Source organism: Delphinapterus leucas, chromosome 1, assembly GCF_059928025.1.
Source record: "Delphinapterus leucas isolate spDelLeu-1000000601 "Yukka" chromosome 1, BTC_Dleu_Yukka2, whole genome shotgun sequence".
NCBI classification, from domain to species: Eukaryota; Metazoa; Chordata; class Mammalia; order Artiodactyla; family Monodontidae; genus Delphinapterus; species Delphinapterus leucas.
The window spans coordinates 77,699,647-77,717,329 of NC_143129.1; the positions used below are offsets into that span (position 1 = coordinate 77,699,647).

General features: G+C 50.3%; 1 protein-coding gene across 4 annotated transcripts in view; it reads left to right on the forward strand.

Moving 5' to 3' along the window:
* The window catches only part of ARHGEF2 (Rho/Rac guanine nucleotide exchange factor 2), a 53,295-nt gene that overhangs the window by 17,095 nt on the left and 18,517 nt on the right, over nt 1-17,683 (forward strand). For 2 of the 4 annotated variants that reach the window (XM_089914009.1, XM_089913996.1), the window contains 4 exons: nt 2,996-3,034; nt 4,786-4,903; nt 5,492-5,531; nt 6,746-6,839. In XM_089914009.1, coding sequence (XP_089770135.1) covers nt 2,996-3,034; nt 4,786-4,903; nt 5,492-5,531; nt 6,746-6,839 — 291 coding nt within the window. Of the gene's footprint in view, nt 1-2,995; nt 3,035-4,785; nt 4,904-5,491; nt 5,532-6,745; nt 6,840-11,523; nt 11,757-17,683 lie in introns of those variants that run through there. The other 2 variants (XM_022559668.3, XM_022559669.2) reach the window with 2 other exon arrangements.

Genomic DNA, 17,683 nt, shown 5'->3' on the forward strand with positions numbered 1-17,683 from the left:
CCAGCTGCTTCATTAAAAAACTTACTTTCCCCATTGAATTGCTGTGGTGACTTTGTTGAAAATCAGGTGACTATATTTGTGTGAGTCTATTGCTGGGGACTGTTCTCTGTTCCATTGATCTATTTGTCTATTCTTTTTTTTTTTTTTTTTTTTTTTTTGTGGTACGCGGGCCTCTCACTGTTGTGGCCTCTCCCGTTGCGGAGCACAGGCTCCGGACGCACAGGCTCAGAGGCCATGGCTCACGGGTCTAGCCGCTCCGCAGCATGTGGGATCTTCCCGGACCGGGGCACGAACCCATGTCCCCTGCATCAGCAGGCGGACTCCCAACCACTGCGCCACCAGGGAAGCCCTATTTGTCTATTCTTATGCCAGTATCACATTATCTTAATTAATGTGGCTTTATTGTAAGTCTTAAAAATGTGATAGTGTAAGTCCTCCAACTTTATTATTTTTCTTTAAGATTATCTTGGCTATTCTAGGTCCTTTGCACTTCTATGTGAATTTTATTTTATTTTAAATAAATAAAAATATTTATTTATTTGGCCGCATCAGGTCTTAGTTGCAGCACATGGGCTCTTCGTCGCAGCGTGCAGGGTTCTCCAGTTGTGGTGCACGGGCTCCAGAGTGCACAGGCTCAGTAGTTGCGGTGCGCAGGCTTAGTTGCCCTGCAGCATGTGGGCTCTTAGTTCCCCAACCAGGGATCGAACCCGCGTCCCCTGCATTGGAAGGCAGATTCTTAACCACTGGGCCACCAGGGAAGTCTCTGCACTTCTATGTGAATTTTAGGATCAGCTTATCAATTTCTAAAAATGAAAAATTCTGCTGAATTTTGACTGAGGTTGTACTGAATTCAAAGATTAATTTAGGAGGGAAGAGAAATGGGAACATATGTATATGTATAACTGATTCACTTTGTTATAAAGCAGAAACTAACACACCATTGTAAAGCAATTATACTCCAATAAAGATGTTAAGAAAAAACAAATAAATAAAACATGAAAATATTTGGTGGATGAATTTAAAAAAAGATTAATTTAGGAAAAATTGACTTCTTTCTGATATTGAGTCTTCTTATCCACGAAAAATAATATCTCTATTTTGTTAGGCTTTCTAAAAAAATATGTCTTTTAACAAAGTATTTGTTTCCTTCATACAGGTCTTGTCAATCTTTATTAGATTTATTTCTATGTGCCTTATATATTTTGTTGCTATTATAAATGCTTTCTTATATTTAAATTACATTAATTACATTTTATAATTATTTTTGGTTTATAGAAATGAAATTTAATTAATTATAGTTATTTACCTTGTTAAACTCTTTTTTTTCAGTTATAACAAGTTATCTGGATTTTTTGGCTTTTCTAAGTAGACAATTATGTCATCTTTATTTTTATTTTTTTTTAAATTTTATTTATTTATTTTTATTTTTGGCTGCGTTGGGTCTTCGTAGCTGCACGCGGGCTTTCTCGAGTTGCGGCGAGTGGGGGCTACTCTTCCTTGTGGTGCGCAGGCTTCTCATTGTGGTGGCTTCTCTTGTGAAGCACAGGCTCTAGGCACACGGGCTTCAGTAGTTGTGGCACGCAGGGTCAGTAGTTGTAGCTCACGGGCTCTAGAGCACAGGCTCAGTCGCTGTGGCGCACAGGCTTAGTGGCTCCACGGCATGTGGGATCTTCCTGTGTCACCCTGCATTGGCAGGCGGATTCTTAACCACCACGCCACCAGGGAAGCCCATATGTCATCTTTAAATGAATTTTGCTTTCTTCTTTTTCAATATTTATTTCTTTCATTTCTTTTTCTTGCCCTACTGTGTGTGTGGCTGTGTATGGCTAGGGCTCTATTGCAGTGCTGAACAGAAACGGTGATAATGGCTATCCTTGTCTTGTTTCTGATTTTAGAGGGAGTGCATCTTATGTTTCACCATTGAAATCGATTTTTGGCTTTAAGGTTTTAAAAGATACTCTATCCAGTTAAGGAAGATTCCTTCCATTTGTAACTGCCAGGTCTTTGGTTTTACAATGAGTGAGTGTTGGATTTTATCCTATGATTTTTTTGCTTTTACTGAGTTGGTTATGTTTTTTCTCCTTTAATATGTCATTGAGGTAAATTACATTTAAAGATTTTCCTCATCTTAAACCACCCTTATATTTTTAGGATAAGTCTGACTTTTTCATGATGGATTGATTATCTTTTTTACACACTGCTGGATTTATTTGTGGCATCAATTATCTATTGCTGCATAAAAGATCAACCCCAAACTTAGTGGCTTAAAACAACAACCTTTTTTTCCCCCTCACAGTTCTATGGGTGGTTAATTTGGACTGAGCTCAGCTGGGTATTCTTCTGCTGGCTCCACCTGGACTCACTTATGTGGCCGTAGTTGTCTGGTGGCTGAATAGGGCTGATGGTCAAGGACAGCCGTATCCATGCCTGTGGGTTGGCAGGTTGCCCGTTGTGATACTTTGGTTCTTATCCACATGGCTTCTCCAGAAGGCTTAGGCTTGGTCTTGTTCACGTGGCAATAGCATTCCAAGTGGGCATGAGTGGAAGCTTTAAGTTTTCTTGAGGTGTAGGCTCAAGAATCACATCATGCTACTTCTGCCACATTCTATTCATCGTAGTAAGTCACAGGCCAGCCTGTGACTGAGTGAAGAAATAGACTCCTTCTTGATGGTAGGAGCTGCAAATAATTTGTGGCTATTTAAAATCTATTACAGTTTGCTAATATTTTGTTTGGAATTTTTGTACTTTTCATAAGAGAGATTGGGCCACAATTTTCCTTTGTCATATGGTCTGTGTGTAGTTTAAGAATCAAGGTTATACTTGCCTTATAGAAAGAGTTGGGAAGCTTTTGTTTTCTATTCTTTGGAAGAGTTTGTATAAGATTTCAGTGATCTATTCCTTGAAAGCTCTGCTCCTTGACTGTAAAACTGTTTTGGCCTGGTGTATTTTGTTTTGTTTATAGAAAGATTAACTACTGATTCCATTTCTTTAATAGGACCATTCAGACTTTCTATTTCTTCTAGATTCAGTTTTGGTAAGTTATATATATTTTGTTTGTTTTTTAAAAGAATTTGTCTATTTTGTTTGCATTTTCAAAATTACTGGCATTAAGTTGTAGATAGCATTATCTTTCTAGTCACTACTGTTTCTGTAGTTAGGTCCACTCGTTCATTCTACTTTTATTTGAGCATAACCCTTATCAAAGGTTTGTCTATTTTATTTGCCTGTTCCTAAAATCAACTCTTGGCTTTATTGATCCTATTTCATTTGTTACTACTTCATTGATTTCTGCTTTTATCATATCCTTTCTTCTGTTTACTTTGGGTTTGTTTTGTTGTTCTTTTTCTAACCTTTTAAGCTGGCATAGCTCATTAATTTTCAGTTTAAAAAATTTTCAGTTAAGCATTTTAAATTGACAAATTATCCTTGAGATACATTTTGGCCATCTCCCACAAGTTTTGTTGAGTAGTATTTTCATTATTGTTGTTATAAAATACCTTTAAATTCCCATAATGATTTCTTCTTTGACCAGTAAGTTTATTTAGAAGGGTGTTTTAAAATTTCTAAATCTGGGGCTTCCCTGGTGGCGCAGTGGTTGAGTCCGCCTGCCGATGCAGGGGACACGGGTTCGTGCTCCGGTCGGGGAAGATCCCACGTGCCGCGGAGTGGCTGGGCCCGTGAGCCATGGCCGCTGAGCCTGCACGTCCGGAGCCTGTGCTCCGCAACGGGAGAGGCCACAGCGGTGAGGCCCGCGTACCGCAAAAAAAAAAAATGGAGATTTGTTTAAAACTTAAAAAAAAATTGAAATATAACATAGATACAGAGAAGTATATAAAACTTATATGTACAACGTAATGCATAATTAGGAAGCAAACAACCATGTAACTACTCCAGGTTAAAAAAAAAATAGAGTACCACCCAAACCCAGAAGCCCCCCGTGTCCCTCCCCATTCATAGCCCTCTCCCTCCTGGCAGAGAGGACCACTTTCTTGACTTTTGAGATCGATTTTCCCTATAGACTTACCACCTTTATGTGTATGTCTAAACAATATCAATTAGTTTTGCCTGTTTTAAACTTTATATGAATGTAACCACAAAGTATATAAATCTTTTGTGTCTTCGTTCTTTCATGAGATTCATCCATATTGTTGGCTGAACTGTAGTTTGTTCATTTTTAATGTTGAATAATGCTTCTATTTATAAATATACCACAGATTCTTTATCCTAGCTACTGAAAAGGGATTTCTGGGTTGTTTCCTATGATATCTCTGATAGAGGTTATCTGAAACATGTTACATTTTGCCTTATGGACTGATATGTAGCCAGTTATTGTAATGCTCCATGTAGGCTTGAGAAAAAAAAAGTGATTTTCGAAAGATTGGGTGTGGGGTTTATGAATATTTCTAATCCCTATTGTTTTAAACCCAGACTGCCCCAGTTTTTTGTGTGTGTGTGTTTGTTTTTTCATTACCTGCCTGACCTCTATATATTGAGTTTTTCATCTCTGGAAACGATTCAGGGTAAATCTTTTCTAAGATATTTTCTATATTAAGGCAGCCAGGGTTTGAGTTGCAACAGAGTGATGGCTGCTAAATAGCAGGAATAACTTCTCAACTATTTCAAGTGGGATGTTCCAGATATGGGTAGTGGGGAGGGGTAGAAGGCCTGAAGGCCTTGAAGAAGGGCTTTGCTGTGGGAAAGTGAAGAGCCTTGGGCGGGGGGGGGGGGGGGGGGGAAGATGGATGAAGCCTGAACTTTGCATGAGGATTCTTAACACGATTCTAGGGTCAGCGTTCCTGTCACCCATCTGCTGGCCTTTTGGACCACTCGCCCACCGGCATGCTTTCCAAGTCTGTATCCATGAGTGGCATCAATTACTTCTTGGGCTGCTCAGATCCAGCTGGTGAGTAAAAGTGGGGAGCAAAGCAGTGGTGGCCCCTTCCTCTGCCTGTCTCAGCCCACTCCTCAGAGCCAGCTGTTTAGGGTCCAGATGTCCTGCATTATGTTTAACCACACACTCTTGGAAACCCCAAAATGCCTTTATTCAAGTGAGAGATCTGAATTCAGGACTTTGGTATTCTGAGGCTCTCCTTCCAATGAAGGAGGACATAGGACAGAGAGTGGCTCTCTAGCTTCCCCTGTCACCAGAGATGGAGGACAGTTATCCGCAACGTACCTTGTCATCAAGAAGAGGCATTGGGAGCTCAATCCTCTGCCCTCGCCATTCACTGAAAAGGAACTGAGACATTGGCCTCTCAGCCCCCTATCCACACAACGCCGGTGCTCTGTTACCCTGGCTGCTAAGTTCTTCAGCTCTGCTCTGCTCAGACGCCTCCCTCCTTCCCTACTCCCCAGTGCCCGCCCTAAGGAATGGCGTCACAAGCACCTGCAGCTTGGGAACCTGATCCAGGTGGAGGGGGTGGGGGAGGCAGCCCTGGGCGCCTTTGTCTGGCTTTAGCTGGACACCTCACGTCTCCTTTTGTGTTGGCAGGCAATTTGTCCCAGTCCTCTGCTGCTGACCTCAGCAAAAGGTGAGTTTGGGGGACACAGAGCCCTTCAAAGCCCTAGATGGGGGAGGGACAATGGGACTAGGCCATGGGTTTTGTAGCCCCAAGGGTCTCTGTTTCCTGAAACATTGCTCCCCTTAACGTTTCTTATGAAAGACCTCCAAATATCCTTCTACCTGCGCTGCATAGAATTCCCCTTCTTCTCATTGGCTGGGGAAGGCTAAGAAGTTTCCCGGTAGCTCCATGGGATGAAGAAGAAATCAGGGAAAGAGGAGTATATAGACCCCAGGGTGTCTGTTAAATAAGAGAGTGGAGGTTGACAGCTGTTGTCAGTGTCAGAAAAGTGAGCAGGCAGATTCGCTACTGCACAATCTTAGGGACAGACGGTGACCAAGGACCATGGACCAGCTTTGGATAGCTGAGATAATCGACCAATGGGGAGTGGCCCTAAGGAGAGCTGGGCATGGGCTGTAGCGCCCCAAGGGGAGAGGGCAGGGGCTGAAGGCATATTGTTCAGGAATCGAGGTGGAGGCTGGGAGATTTACATAGTATCTATGTAAATAAGCATGCAAAATCGGCACCTGTTTATTTGGCTCCTACAGCTGAAGCCTGATTAGAGTGGGTTAGCCCTCTAAGACAGTGTGGGTGTGTGAGCTAGTAATGGGCCCTTTAAGATATCAAGCTCTGATTGGTGGTCCTGAAAATCTCTAGCTGACACATCCTCCTGGCTCTGGGTTTGGGATTAGCTCATGGGATGGGGCTGATGAAATCCCAGGAAATTCAGTCCTTATTGGCGTTAGGCCCAGAGGCCCTTTCCAAACAGCAGGGAGGGTCGTACACAGGACTCTTGTTTTGTGAGGGGAAAACGTCCCCTTGGAGAGCCCCCCTCCCCGTATCATTTCCGTTGGGAAGCAGCATGAAAGAGGAGATTGGGCCTGGATTAGGTAGGAAGGGGGAGTCTGTATTTATCTGGGAGGAGCCTGGAGTTTTCCTCATAAATAGAAGGGCCTGGGAAACTGTAGTGACCATATCTAGGAAATCCGAGGAGGTAGGGGAGTGGGGGCCTCTTTCTCCTGAGTCCTTCCTCTCTCTTCCTCACCCTTCCCTGTCTTTCCCCCGTATCTCCCCATTCTCTCTCCCCTGGTCATGGCACTTCATCCACCGTATCTCTGGGAGTATCTTGTTGTTCTTTTCCAGCTCCAGCTCCATCTCTTCACCTCTTCTTTTTCTCTCTGCAGCTGTGGCCAACTGGAAGGGGGCTCAGGCACCTGGGCAGGCTCCTCCCTGAGACGGACCCTCAGCTTCATCTTGGGCATGACCGGAAAGGCCAAGGTAGGAGTTGGGGAAGCAGGAGGCCCGGGGACCCACTGCCCTCCCCAGTTCCCTTCCCCTCCCCCTCACCATCTGCTCCCCTCCCCAGCTTCCGCTGGTAGGCAGAGACTCAGGGCAATGGTTCAAGTTTTAAGGGAACATGGTATATCTCCCAGTCTCCCTCCTTCTGTCCCAGTAAATCACCTTTCCTCTGCTTTCCCTATGTCTCCAGCTTAGCAGCCAGCTGTGGACAGCTGGAAGGGGAGATGGGCCAGGAGCCTCAGAAGCTGAGGAGTGGCCTAGCCCTCCCTCTCTGGAGGCCCCACATAGCTGAGAGGTAGGCAGCCGAAATCTTAACCATCGGGCATAAAAATCATAATAATTACAGCAATACTTTTTACTTCTTCAGAGAGTATTCGGGTTTGCAAAGTGCTTTTACACTCATAATTTTATGGGTGGATATGGCAGCTGAAGGAGTTGAAATGAGACCATAGGCAGAGTGGAAGCCAGGAAAGTGTATGATTGTGGAAGCGCATACACACCGTACCAGTGGGGCCACGTGCAGTTCCGACCCCAGGAAGGTGAAGGCACGTTGCTCTCTTCCTTATTACCAACACCCCGGCTCTGGTGAAACTAGGAGCTCTGCCTGCTGCTTGGATTCATTTCCACTCTCTTCATTTACTGGCAGAATGAGCCACTCCCCCCTTTTCCTCTCCTGGCTTCCCCAAGTATGCATGTACTTTCCCACCGGGGCGGCTCCTGAACATTAAGAGAAACCCCAGACAAGAAATCATCAGATTCACCTCGAAGCACCACGGGATCCTCACCCAGTAAGGTTGCCTGGGCTCCTCCTGGCCCCGCCGGCAATGCCAGCGCTCTCTTCTCTGCCAGCCTTTCAGCCAGGATTCTCCTTCCTCTGGGTGGGCAGGGAGGGCAGAAACAAAACCAGGTTCTCAGCTCCTTCTCGTTGCAGGCCGCAGGCGGGGAGCTGAAGCGTGAGATCAGGCAGTCTGAGAGCAGGGCGAGGTGGGCACAGTGAGGCTTCTTTTCTGCCGTGGGGGGGAGCAGAGCTCTCTACAAAGAGAACAAAGCCAACACCCAGACCTTGGGTCTGAGTCCCTCTCCCCACAGCCTCTCTGTTCAGGGTAGGAGAGTCTGACAGCAGAATCACCCTCTTTTCCTGCAGTGCGAATGGTAGAGGAAGTCGGTGCTGTCTAGGGGCCATCCAGATCCCAGTTGGTCTGCATTTGCCCGCCCTTGGCCTAGCAGTTTGGTGAGGGGATGAAGGAGAAAGTGGGCAGAGACTGAAGCCCAGACAGCCAGCAGGAAAGAGCTAAGCATCGTCAGGACGTTGTCCCAGTCGACTGCCTTTCCTTGCTAGGACTCTCGTTCTGTCTTCCTGTTTCCCTCTCTGTCATCTCCTGGTCCATCTTGCTTCCACCCTCATGAATGTGTGTGCTTGCATCACTAAATCTCTTCTTCCCCCTCCTCCCAGCTCAGGATAGGGGCCATAAGCAGGTAAACACCAGGGGTGGGGGTGAAGAGAAGCTCAGTCAAGCAGTGAGAGAAGGAAGTAGCTTATTCCTTCCTATTTGACTAGCATTGTAGAGTTGACAAAACACTTTTCCAGAGGTCATCTCATTTAATTCTTATAACACTCTGGCAAAGATAAATATTTTAATCTCTGTGTTTTGTTTTGTTTTTAAAGCTCTTATTTACATTTGTTATTATTTTTAAAATTAATTAATTAACTTATTTATTTATTTTTGGCTGCATTGGGTCTTCTTGGCCGTGCGCGGCTTTCTCTAGTCGTGGCGAGCGGGGGCTACTCTTTGTTGAGGTGTGCAGGCTTCTCATTGCAGTGGCTTCTCTTGTTGCAGAGCATGGCCTCTAGGTGTGCGGGCTTCAGTAGCTGTGGCTCGCAGGCTTTAGAGCACAGGCTCAGTAGTCGTAGCGCACGGACTTAGTTGTTCCGCGGTATGTGGGATCTTTCCGGACCAGGGCTCGAACCCATGTCCCCTGCATTGGCAGGCAGATCTTAACCACTGCACCACCAGGGAAGCCCCTTAATCTCTGTTTCATAGACAAGATAACTTAGAGCCTAGGTTACTCTCCCAAGATCCCACAGTTAGCAAAAGGTGGAGCTGTATTACAAACCTAGAGCTTTGACTATATGTTGTTGTCTCTGCTTCTGTCAGTAAACCTACGTAATAGTTTATCCCCTCTCTTCGCTTCTTCCACCATTTCTGATGGATGGCCATTGGAGTCAATAATGCATTAATCATCCCCTCCCAGAATACACAAGGTCCAAAGTAATAAGAAGAAAAGCAAACCTCCTCCTGGGAACTGTAGGACTTGGGCCCAGGTATCCCTGTGGCTTTCTCTGCTCACCTACTGGCCAAGACCCTGACAACCAGGTTCTTCCCTGGGATGGCCTCCCTACCCCTGAAATGTGGGGGACATATCCGTTAAGTTAAATGAGCTAAAGAAAGTGGTGGCTACTTTTAGATTCTGGCAGAAATCAGGGTTGGCTTTTGTTTTTGTGTATCTAAAAAAATAATTTCTGAAAATCTGGGCAGCATCACTGGATAGGAGGAGCAGGGATTGGGATAAAAATGGTTTGGAAGAAGGGGCAGGGGATGCCAAGGAGAAAGGAAAAGGGTTCACTGTTCCAGAGGATACAGAAAATGGAAATTAAGTCAAGCTGCAGGCCTAGCTCACTAAAAGCACATGTGTTCTTAAAGGTAGACGGGTTTCCTTTACCCACCCCGAAAGTCCCCTTCCTTACTACTCATCTCTTAAGAGGAAGGAGAGGGCATAGGGTGAGAGGCAGGGTAACAAAGAGCAGATGGGTGAAAAGTATATTGAAGATTGGGGTAGGAGACAGAAGAGGGTTGGAAGATTAAGTCCTCTCCTTTCATAGAGACCATCTACGTTGAGTTTGGGGATTGAGATCCTTCACATAACTCTGGGATTCAGGCCCTGGGTTTATTGGGTATCCAGACTGGAGTTTGGCCCTTTAAGATTCCATCCTTAGCTTGAAACACCCTCCCACCCCAGGCCTGGGAGAAAAGCCGAGGTCGCAGCCTACCCCTTGTCTCAGGGCCCCTAGTGGGTGGAGCCGTGAGGCCAGGATTCTGGCTTCTGGCAGTCTGTTTTTAAATTTAGTACATTCCTCAGCCCTGGCTGCCCACTGCGGGGAGGTAAGTCTGGGGTTCTGGGCCCAGGAGCCTCAAGACTGCTGGTTTGGGGGAGTTCCTAGGGCCTTCCTGTAGGTCTCCCCTGCAGGTACAAGCCTGGAGGAGTCAGCCTCCCTCATGGCCCAGGGAAAGTCCTCTCTGCTTTCTAATTTCCATCCAGCCTAGAATTGGGCATGGTTATTTTCTCTCCTTTTTTTCTGGTCTTTGCTATATAAGGATCCTAAACAGGGGAATGGGTGAAGAAGGAGGTGAAGGAGCTGCTAGGCAGGAGGGGAAGCCAGAGGAGCAGTGTGGTGGTGAGGAGCCCAACTAGCTCAGCCAGTGGTCAGGCAGTGGAGCCCAAAATAGTGGCAGAGGCTAAAATTGGCACCTACAAGAGTGCTGAGCTGGGCTTGAAACCTGCAGCCAGGCCCTGCTGCTGAACCCGGGCAGGGAGCTGCTGGGTCTAGGTTGGGCCTCCTCTCCCTCCCTCCTTCCTCCACACCTTTGGTGACCAGAAATCAGGCGGGACCCTGCAAACATAAGATGCTCTGTCCCAGGACTCTCTGTACTTCTGTTTCTCCCAGAGACATGGGAGACCCTGAGAGGCAGAAATGAACTTCAATGTGAGTGATTATAATCAGAGTGGAGGAGGAATTTCCCCCAAAAGGTGGAAGTTGCCTCAGACTGGGGCAGAGTGTCCAGAAAGAATGTCCTACTGCACCCCTCCTTCTTGTGGAGAGACTGGCCATACTCCAACTGTCCCTGACTGGGGAAGGCTGGTTGCTTGTCTTTTGGTTCTAGCCTAACTTGCAACAGAGGGAACTGGGGTTAGACACAAGGAAGGACTTCCTCAGCTTCTTAGTCTTCTGTAACAGTGACGAATTCCTCCCCTCTACCACCCCAGTAGTCAGTGGAGGCAGAGGCAGGAGGGAAGATTATGGGCTGAGGGCGGTCTTGTAAGGCCCCAGAGAGTTGGGGGCTTGTGGAAGAATGCTCTCCTCTCAGATTCTTCAACCTCCAGGAGTGAATCTTCCCTTTCAGGCCCTCTAAAGATCCACCCTTTAGTTCCCCTTTGATTTCTCCGCCCTCTCCCCACGCCTGCCCCCAGTCGTAAAAGGGGTCGGTGGCTCTGGCCTGCTTTGATGGGCCCAGAAGGCCAGGAAGGAACTGGCCCCGGGTTCCCTGGAGAGCTGGGGGCGGCTGGAATCCTCCGGCCCGCGAGTCTTTCTAGACTGATGGACTGCGGAGGAGGAGGAGGAGGGGAAAGGGAAGACCAGAGGTGGGGTGAGGGCTGCGAGGCGGGCCAGGGTGGGTTTTAGGAAAACCGAAGCCAGGAGGCGGGCGTCTGGGGTTAGAGGCGCCCGGCGCTGGAGGGCAAACAGGCAGAGGGGCCCTGCGAGCTAGTCCACGGCCCCTTGTACTTGTGCGAGCCGCCCCTCCACGGACCGAGGCGTCCCGTCCGGCGCTCGGCACCCGCCCTCCCTCCGCCCCGCCTCCCCCCTTCCTGAGCTCGGGTGGGGGTGGAGACTCGGGTTTGAGGAACTGGCGCTGGGTGCCGGGCGAGGGGAGTCAGACTTCCTGTCCCCAAGACCGACGCGTGCGGGTCGGACCCCTCCCCCGCCCTCCCCCCCAAACAGCCGGACGCCAGGGTCCGCGCCGCGTCCTCCTGGGCTCCCCCCGCCCCCATCGGATTATGTCTCGGATCGAATCCCTCACACGGGCGCGGATCGACCGGAGCAAAGAGCTGGCCAGCAAGGTGGGCTCTGAAACCCCTGTCCCTCTCGCCCGCTGTCCTCAGGGCGCCCTTCGATCCCCGGCACCCGCAGCGCCCCCGGGTCTGCCCCCCTGCTTTCTGGGCGCCAAAATCGGGCGGAGCGTCGGCCGGGAACGCGGCGGGACGGGGTGGGTGGGGACTGTGAGTGAGTGGGGAGGGGGCTGGGGGAGCAGTAGACGCGACCCGCGCCTCCAGCTCCGAGCAGATTCTCTGCCGGGATCCCGGGAGCCAGCGGACCTGGGGTTTAGGGGCTTCCGATCTGGCGGGACCGGGTGTTTTTGGGCCGCGTGAAAGAAAGTTGCTCCGGTAAGGGACAGAGCGGGAAGAGGGAGGTGTGTGTGTCGAGGGGGGGTGGGGGCGGCGAAAGCTCTCCGGAACCCCCTCCGCCAGGGTTCCACCGGCTTGCTCTCGGTATCCCCCCACTCTGCAGTCGCTGGCTTGGTCGTTCCCTCTTTGTCCCCGCCATCCGGCGGAGGGGTGGGAGGGGGTGGTTTCCCGGCTTCCTCCCACCATCACCACCACCATCACCACCCCTCCGAGACAGCAGTCAGCTCCTCCTCTCCTCGCAGATGGACTTTCCAGCTGTGATTCAGTTCTTCTCTCTGGTGGGCGGGTGACGGGTCAGGACAGCTCAGGGACGGCTTACTTTCCCCCAAGCCATCACCCTTAGGTGAAGGGAGCAGAGGTCTTTGTGTAGCTAGGATCCTTTCTTCCATCCTTGGGGCCCAGAGCACCCCGTTCCTGAAACACAGAGGGTCCCCCCATCCCTTTTTGCCCCACCAGCTTCCAAGCTCCTTGTCCTTGCAGCCTGAAACAAACTGAAACCTTTAGGCTGACCCACTTGGCACTGTGCCCTCATCCCTCCTCCCCACCCCAGCTCTCTTAACTCTTTATCTTGGGACTGTTCACCTACCATTTCAAGAGTCTGGATGTATAATTACCCTAGCCCCCACCCCCATCTTGAGCTCTTGGCCACTCCTTTCCAAGTATCCCTTATTTCTGCCTTTGTACCCAGGCCCACTCCCAAAGGCCATGATCTCTCCACACCTCAGCCCCCAGGAAATGATGAAGCTGACTTATAGGTGAATAAATGAGAGCTGGGAGGAAGGTGGTGCATGCAGACAGCACCTCCCAGCTGCTCAAGGCACCCACACTGTACCCATTATGGGAAAGGCCAAGACCCAGTCCATCGCTGGTTTAATCTCTGGCCTCTTTCCAATCCCAGTGTCCTGCCCTGGCGCGCAGCCTATGCTGATCACCAGCCTATGCTGATCACCATCACAGTCTACCGGCATGGGAGCAGTACCCTTTTGGAGTCCTCAGAGATGGTGGAAACCCCTTCCCACACTTCCCTCCTAGCTCCTAGCCTGACTACCCATCTAGAGGCTAAGTTGGGAGAGGTTCCATCCTGGAACTTTTCCTTGGGGGGTTGGGATGAGATTCTGCTAACAGGAAAGCAACTGGGGATTTGGGTAGGGCTTAAGACAAACAGAGGGCCAGAGGAGAGATGGCTGAAGTGCAGTGGAACAGTGGGGTGGCAGACAGGCTCTTCTCAACCCTGCGCCAGGCCAGGCCCCAGCTATGAAAGTCTGTTTATTTTTCAACCGTTTGAGCTGAGACCCTGGAGCAGGGCCAAGGGGGGTGGAGAGGTTTTTTGAAACCACGGAAATTTGGTTCCACCCTAAAAGGGAAAACCATGGGGGCACCGGCGAGGGGCAGACCAGGAGAGGGGCTATAGACAGGGGTTCTGGGAAGGTAGATACTCGGGTCCCTTTTCCGTTATTGGGAGGAGTTGGGGAGCCAGATACCTGGGTCCTCATGCCTTTTTTTTTTTTTTTTTTTTTTGGTAGTTGGGGGGGACTGGGAATCTAGAAGCTTGGCTTTTTCTATCCTGGGGCGGCCTTGGTTTTGCGGGGGTTGGGATCTGACTGGGGGTGGGGATGTGAGGGGCTGAGTGGGTAGATCTGAGAGGGCAGAGGGGCCACTGAGGGAGGTTGGTTGTCAGTTTGGGCTGGTCGGAAGGGGAGGGCCACCTCCGGAAAGCTGTGGTTACAGAAGGGGGGAGTTGATTCTTAGCCAACAAACCCTGGATCCCCTCTTCCCCCTCCCCCAAGCACACCAGCTGTCTCCTTTCTTTTTATACTGCGGTGGGAAGTAGAGGGGGGCCGCTGGAAACGAGATAATTTGAGGAAGATGGTCTCCCCTGCTACCTATCTGGGGGGATGGTTCAGAGCTATGTCCTGACCCCACCCCCCATTCCTTGCCTTCCTCCCCGGGACCTCCTTGAAGTAGGAGGAATTTAAGTCGAACCTGTCCCTTTCTCCTTCCCACCCTCCTAGAATCTTTCTGTGCAGCTCCCCCTCCTCATGCCTCCTCTCTTTTCACTCCATTTCTATTCTTTCAGGCTATCTTCAGTCCTCCACCCCCTCATTCTCTCTGCTCTACTTCCTACCTCCATAGGCCCCAAACCCCAGAGGTCCCTTTCTCTCTTTCATCCCCTGTTCCTCCCTCCCTCCTCCCCCCAAACCCTAAGTGTCTCCTCTCTCAGAACAAAGGGTCCTTTCCTGCCTAGGAGCGGGCAGGGGCCAGAGCATCAGGGATGGCCCTGGAGGCTAGGGGGGTGTCCCTAGAATCTCAAGGACCCCAGATTTGGAGTGTGGTGGGGAGAGAGGAGAGAGACTGTTTCTTTGTTCTGAGTGTTGGAGAGATGGCTGGCTTTGTGTGCAGGACTAGAACTGGAGCCGGAGAAGAGGGCTGGGGGAGCCCTGGAGGGAGCTGAGAGTGCTGGCAGGTTGCGGGGGAAGTTGAGGAATTGGGGGTCTCCCGGGAGGCTGAGACTTTTGGGGGAATAGGAAAAGATTCTAGGGGCCTTTCTTGGAGGTTAGGGAAAGAGCTGAGGGGAGGGGGAGAAGCAAGGATGGGGGAAGGGAGCCAAAAGCTTAAGGAAGTCACTGAGTGACTACAGGAGGTTGGATGCTGCCTAGAGAAGGACCTGCCAGGGCTGCCCGAGGGATTTAAAGAGGGGTCCCATCTCAGTCCCTCTGGCTTCCCCGGAACCCTGAGCTTGGAGTCGGGGAGGGGACAGATCTGAAGAAATGAATCCCATGCGTGCACATGACCTGTGTGTTGGTGTGCATGTGTGTCTGTGTCCGTCTGCCTGTCCCTAGATGCTCTGTGTCACTGTTTTGAATTATGGCCACCAAAGTAGGGGGCTCACTGCACTCTGGATGCGGGGAAGTAGTTCCATTCTTAGCTTCAGTCTGTGCTTTGAAGTATCATCTAGGAGCTTGAGGGAGCAGATTGGTCATGGTTCCTGGAGCTGGTCAGAGAAATGGCTGAGAGGAACTGGCTGGACCCTTCTGGGTTTGTTTATGTCTCCTTGGGGGAGGGTGGGGGAGGGGCTGCAGGCAGCAGCTGCCCCCCTCCCAACTCAGCCGGCCTGCCCTGTGCCAGGAGGGCAGGGAGTCCTGGCACAGCTATTGTTCGCTTGCACAAATGCCCGTCTGTTTGCATCACTCCCCACTCCGTCTCTGCTTGTCTTTCTCTCCTGACCCGACAGGTGTGGCCGGGTGGGGGGTGGGGGTAGGATGGGGTCCAGGATCCCTGGGTCTCAGGGTAGCCCGACTTTATTCCCTGTGGTCCTTAGCACCCCTCTTCTGCTTCACCAGTGTGCCCACCCCCATTGTCCGGTGTCTCATCTTCATTCATCAGGCAAGCGTTAAGTGCCTTTGTGTGTTCAGCGATGTCTTTTTGTGTTATGTTTCTGGCTTTGGCGTTAGCGTTTCCGTTTGGCCGCCTTCTCCTTAGCCTCCTGCCTTTATCTCGTCTGTGGAAGCTCGTAAAAGAAGCAGAGCCTGGCTGAGACCATCCCAAGCCCTCTTCTCAGTCCCATGGCCAGGAGCCCTCTCTCTCCTCTTTTCCCAGCCTTAGAGCCCATCCCTCATGACTCAGTGCCCCTTGCAGCCTATGACTCTGAACCTCTGCTATCCAGGGCCTAAGTTACAGATGACTGGAAACCCAGTGGAACCCTCCGGGGGCCTTCTGGTCCCTAAACAAAGGGCCTGGACAGAGGCTGCGCCACCTTGGGGAAGGGGCTGCTGCCACTTGCAGCTGGAGCAGAGGTCATTCTGAGCACCACGTGACTTCTCCAGAGGTCTTGGTTTGGACATACCCAATGGAGGAACAAGGACAGCTGAGAGCTTAGACTTTGCTTGGAGAGGCTCTTACTCTTCTGGGTCAGCTCCGCCATCTTCTGCTGCTCGCCGGGGAACGGGAAGCCGAAGTCCAGGCTTTGGCATTCCTTGGGCTTCACGTATGTCACTTTTCCTCATCTCTCGGCCTGGGAGACAAAATATGGAGAAAGGGGAGACTGCTTCTGTTCTATGAGACTTTGAGCCACCAGTCTCAATGTCCTCTGCCATTCGCCTAGTCTTTCTTTCCCCAAAATGACCAAGATCTGGGATGACAGTGGAAGGAAAGTTTGGGTTGGTCTTCTTCTGACCTTCAGAGGATACCATCCGGTCCTAAGCTCAAAGGAATTAGGAGAAAAGGTCTGGGAGGAGGGAGAAAAGAATAAACAAGAGAGGAGGAGACCAGAATTCCCTGGTGGTCCAGCGGTTAGGACTCTGTACTTCCACTGCAGGGGGCACGGGTTGGATCCCTGGTCAGGAAACTAAGATCCCGCAAATGTGAGGTGCAGCCGGGGGCGGGGGGGGGTGGGGAAGAGAGAGAGGAGCAGACTGAAAACTCTGAAGCTCTGATAAGGAATGAGGGGATCCCTAGAGTAGAGGCAAGGGTGCTGCTGGGACCCCTTGTCTTGGTGTCTATCCATCCACCCATCCTTCTTTTCTTCCTTTCTTTCTAAACACGTGTTAAGTGGCTGTTGTATACCAGCCATTGTGCTAGGTGCTTTCCCATGCTTTATTCATTTATTGTGTAGCAATAGCAAGAAAGACTTTCTGTGAGGGTTTGTGAGAAAGCAAGACTATGGACACTGGACAGTAGAGGACTGAACCAAGCAGGAAGGACCTCTGAGTGTTGGGGTGGGTGTTGTGGATTGCAGAGTAATGGCCCCTTTTCTTGGTGGACAGATGGGGCCATGAAGGTGAAGAGCTGTCCCGCTGGCGGGTGGGCGGGTAACTGGGATGATCTTAAGAAGATCTGGAAAGAGTAGGACAGAGAACCAAACAAGCCCATTCACTCCATCTCCGGAGCAGGCACCCCTGGTGATCTGGCCCTGTGTCCTTCTAGCCTCACCAGCCTGAGCCCTGGGGCGGGTGCGGACTGCCTCCAGGACAATAGCGCTAGGCAGTGCCAGGGCCGCCTGCTGCTGGGCAGTGTCCGTGTTGGGATGTGCTGCTGCTGTGGCTGCTGCCCACTGCTGGCCCACCTAGAGAGAGGGTCACTTGGAGAGAGGGTGAGTGTTGGGAGGTGGGGGAGCCTGGGCCCAGAGTAGCTGGGTCGTCTGTGGGATGTTGATGCCAGAGAGGTGAAGGGCCACAAGAGACCCTGTTCCCTGGCTACCCCTAGTTCTCTCCCTCCCTTTCCCCGCCTCTTTCCCAGGTGAGAGCTCCTGGAGGCCTGAGGGCAGAGGGAAGAGGTCAGGGGAGGGGAGGGGGAGTTGTAGCAGCCCTAGGGCAAATCTGCAGGACTGCCCATTTGGGAGTTGACCCTGATTCAGACATGTTGCTCTTTTTATTTTATTTTTTGAAGTATAGTTGATTTATGATATTATATTAGTTTCAGTATTTTTACAGATTATATATACTCCATTAAAGTTATTACAAGGCAACGGTTATAAATCCCCATGCTATATAGTACATCCTTGCTGCTTATCTGTTATTGTTTTGTTTTGTTTTTATCTTTGGTCACGCTGCGTGGCTTGCGGGATCTTAGTTTCCCGACCAGAG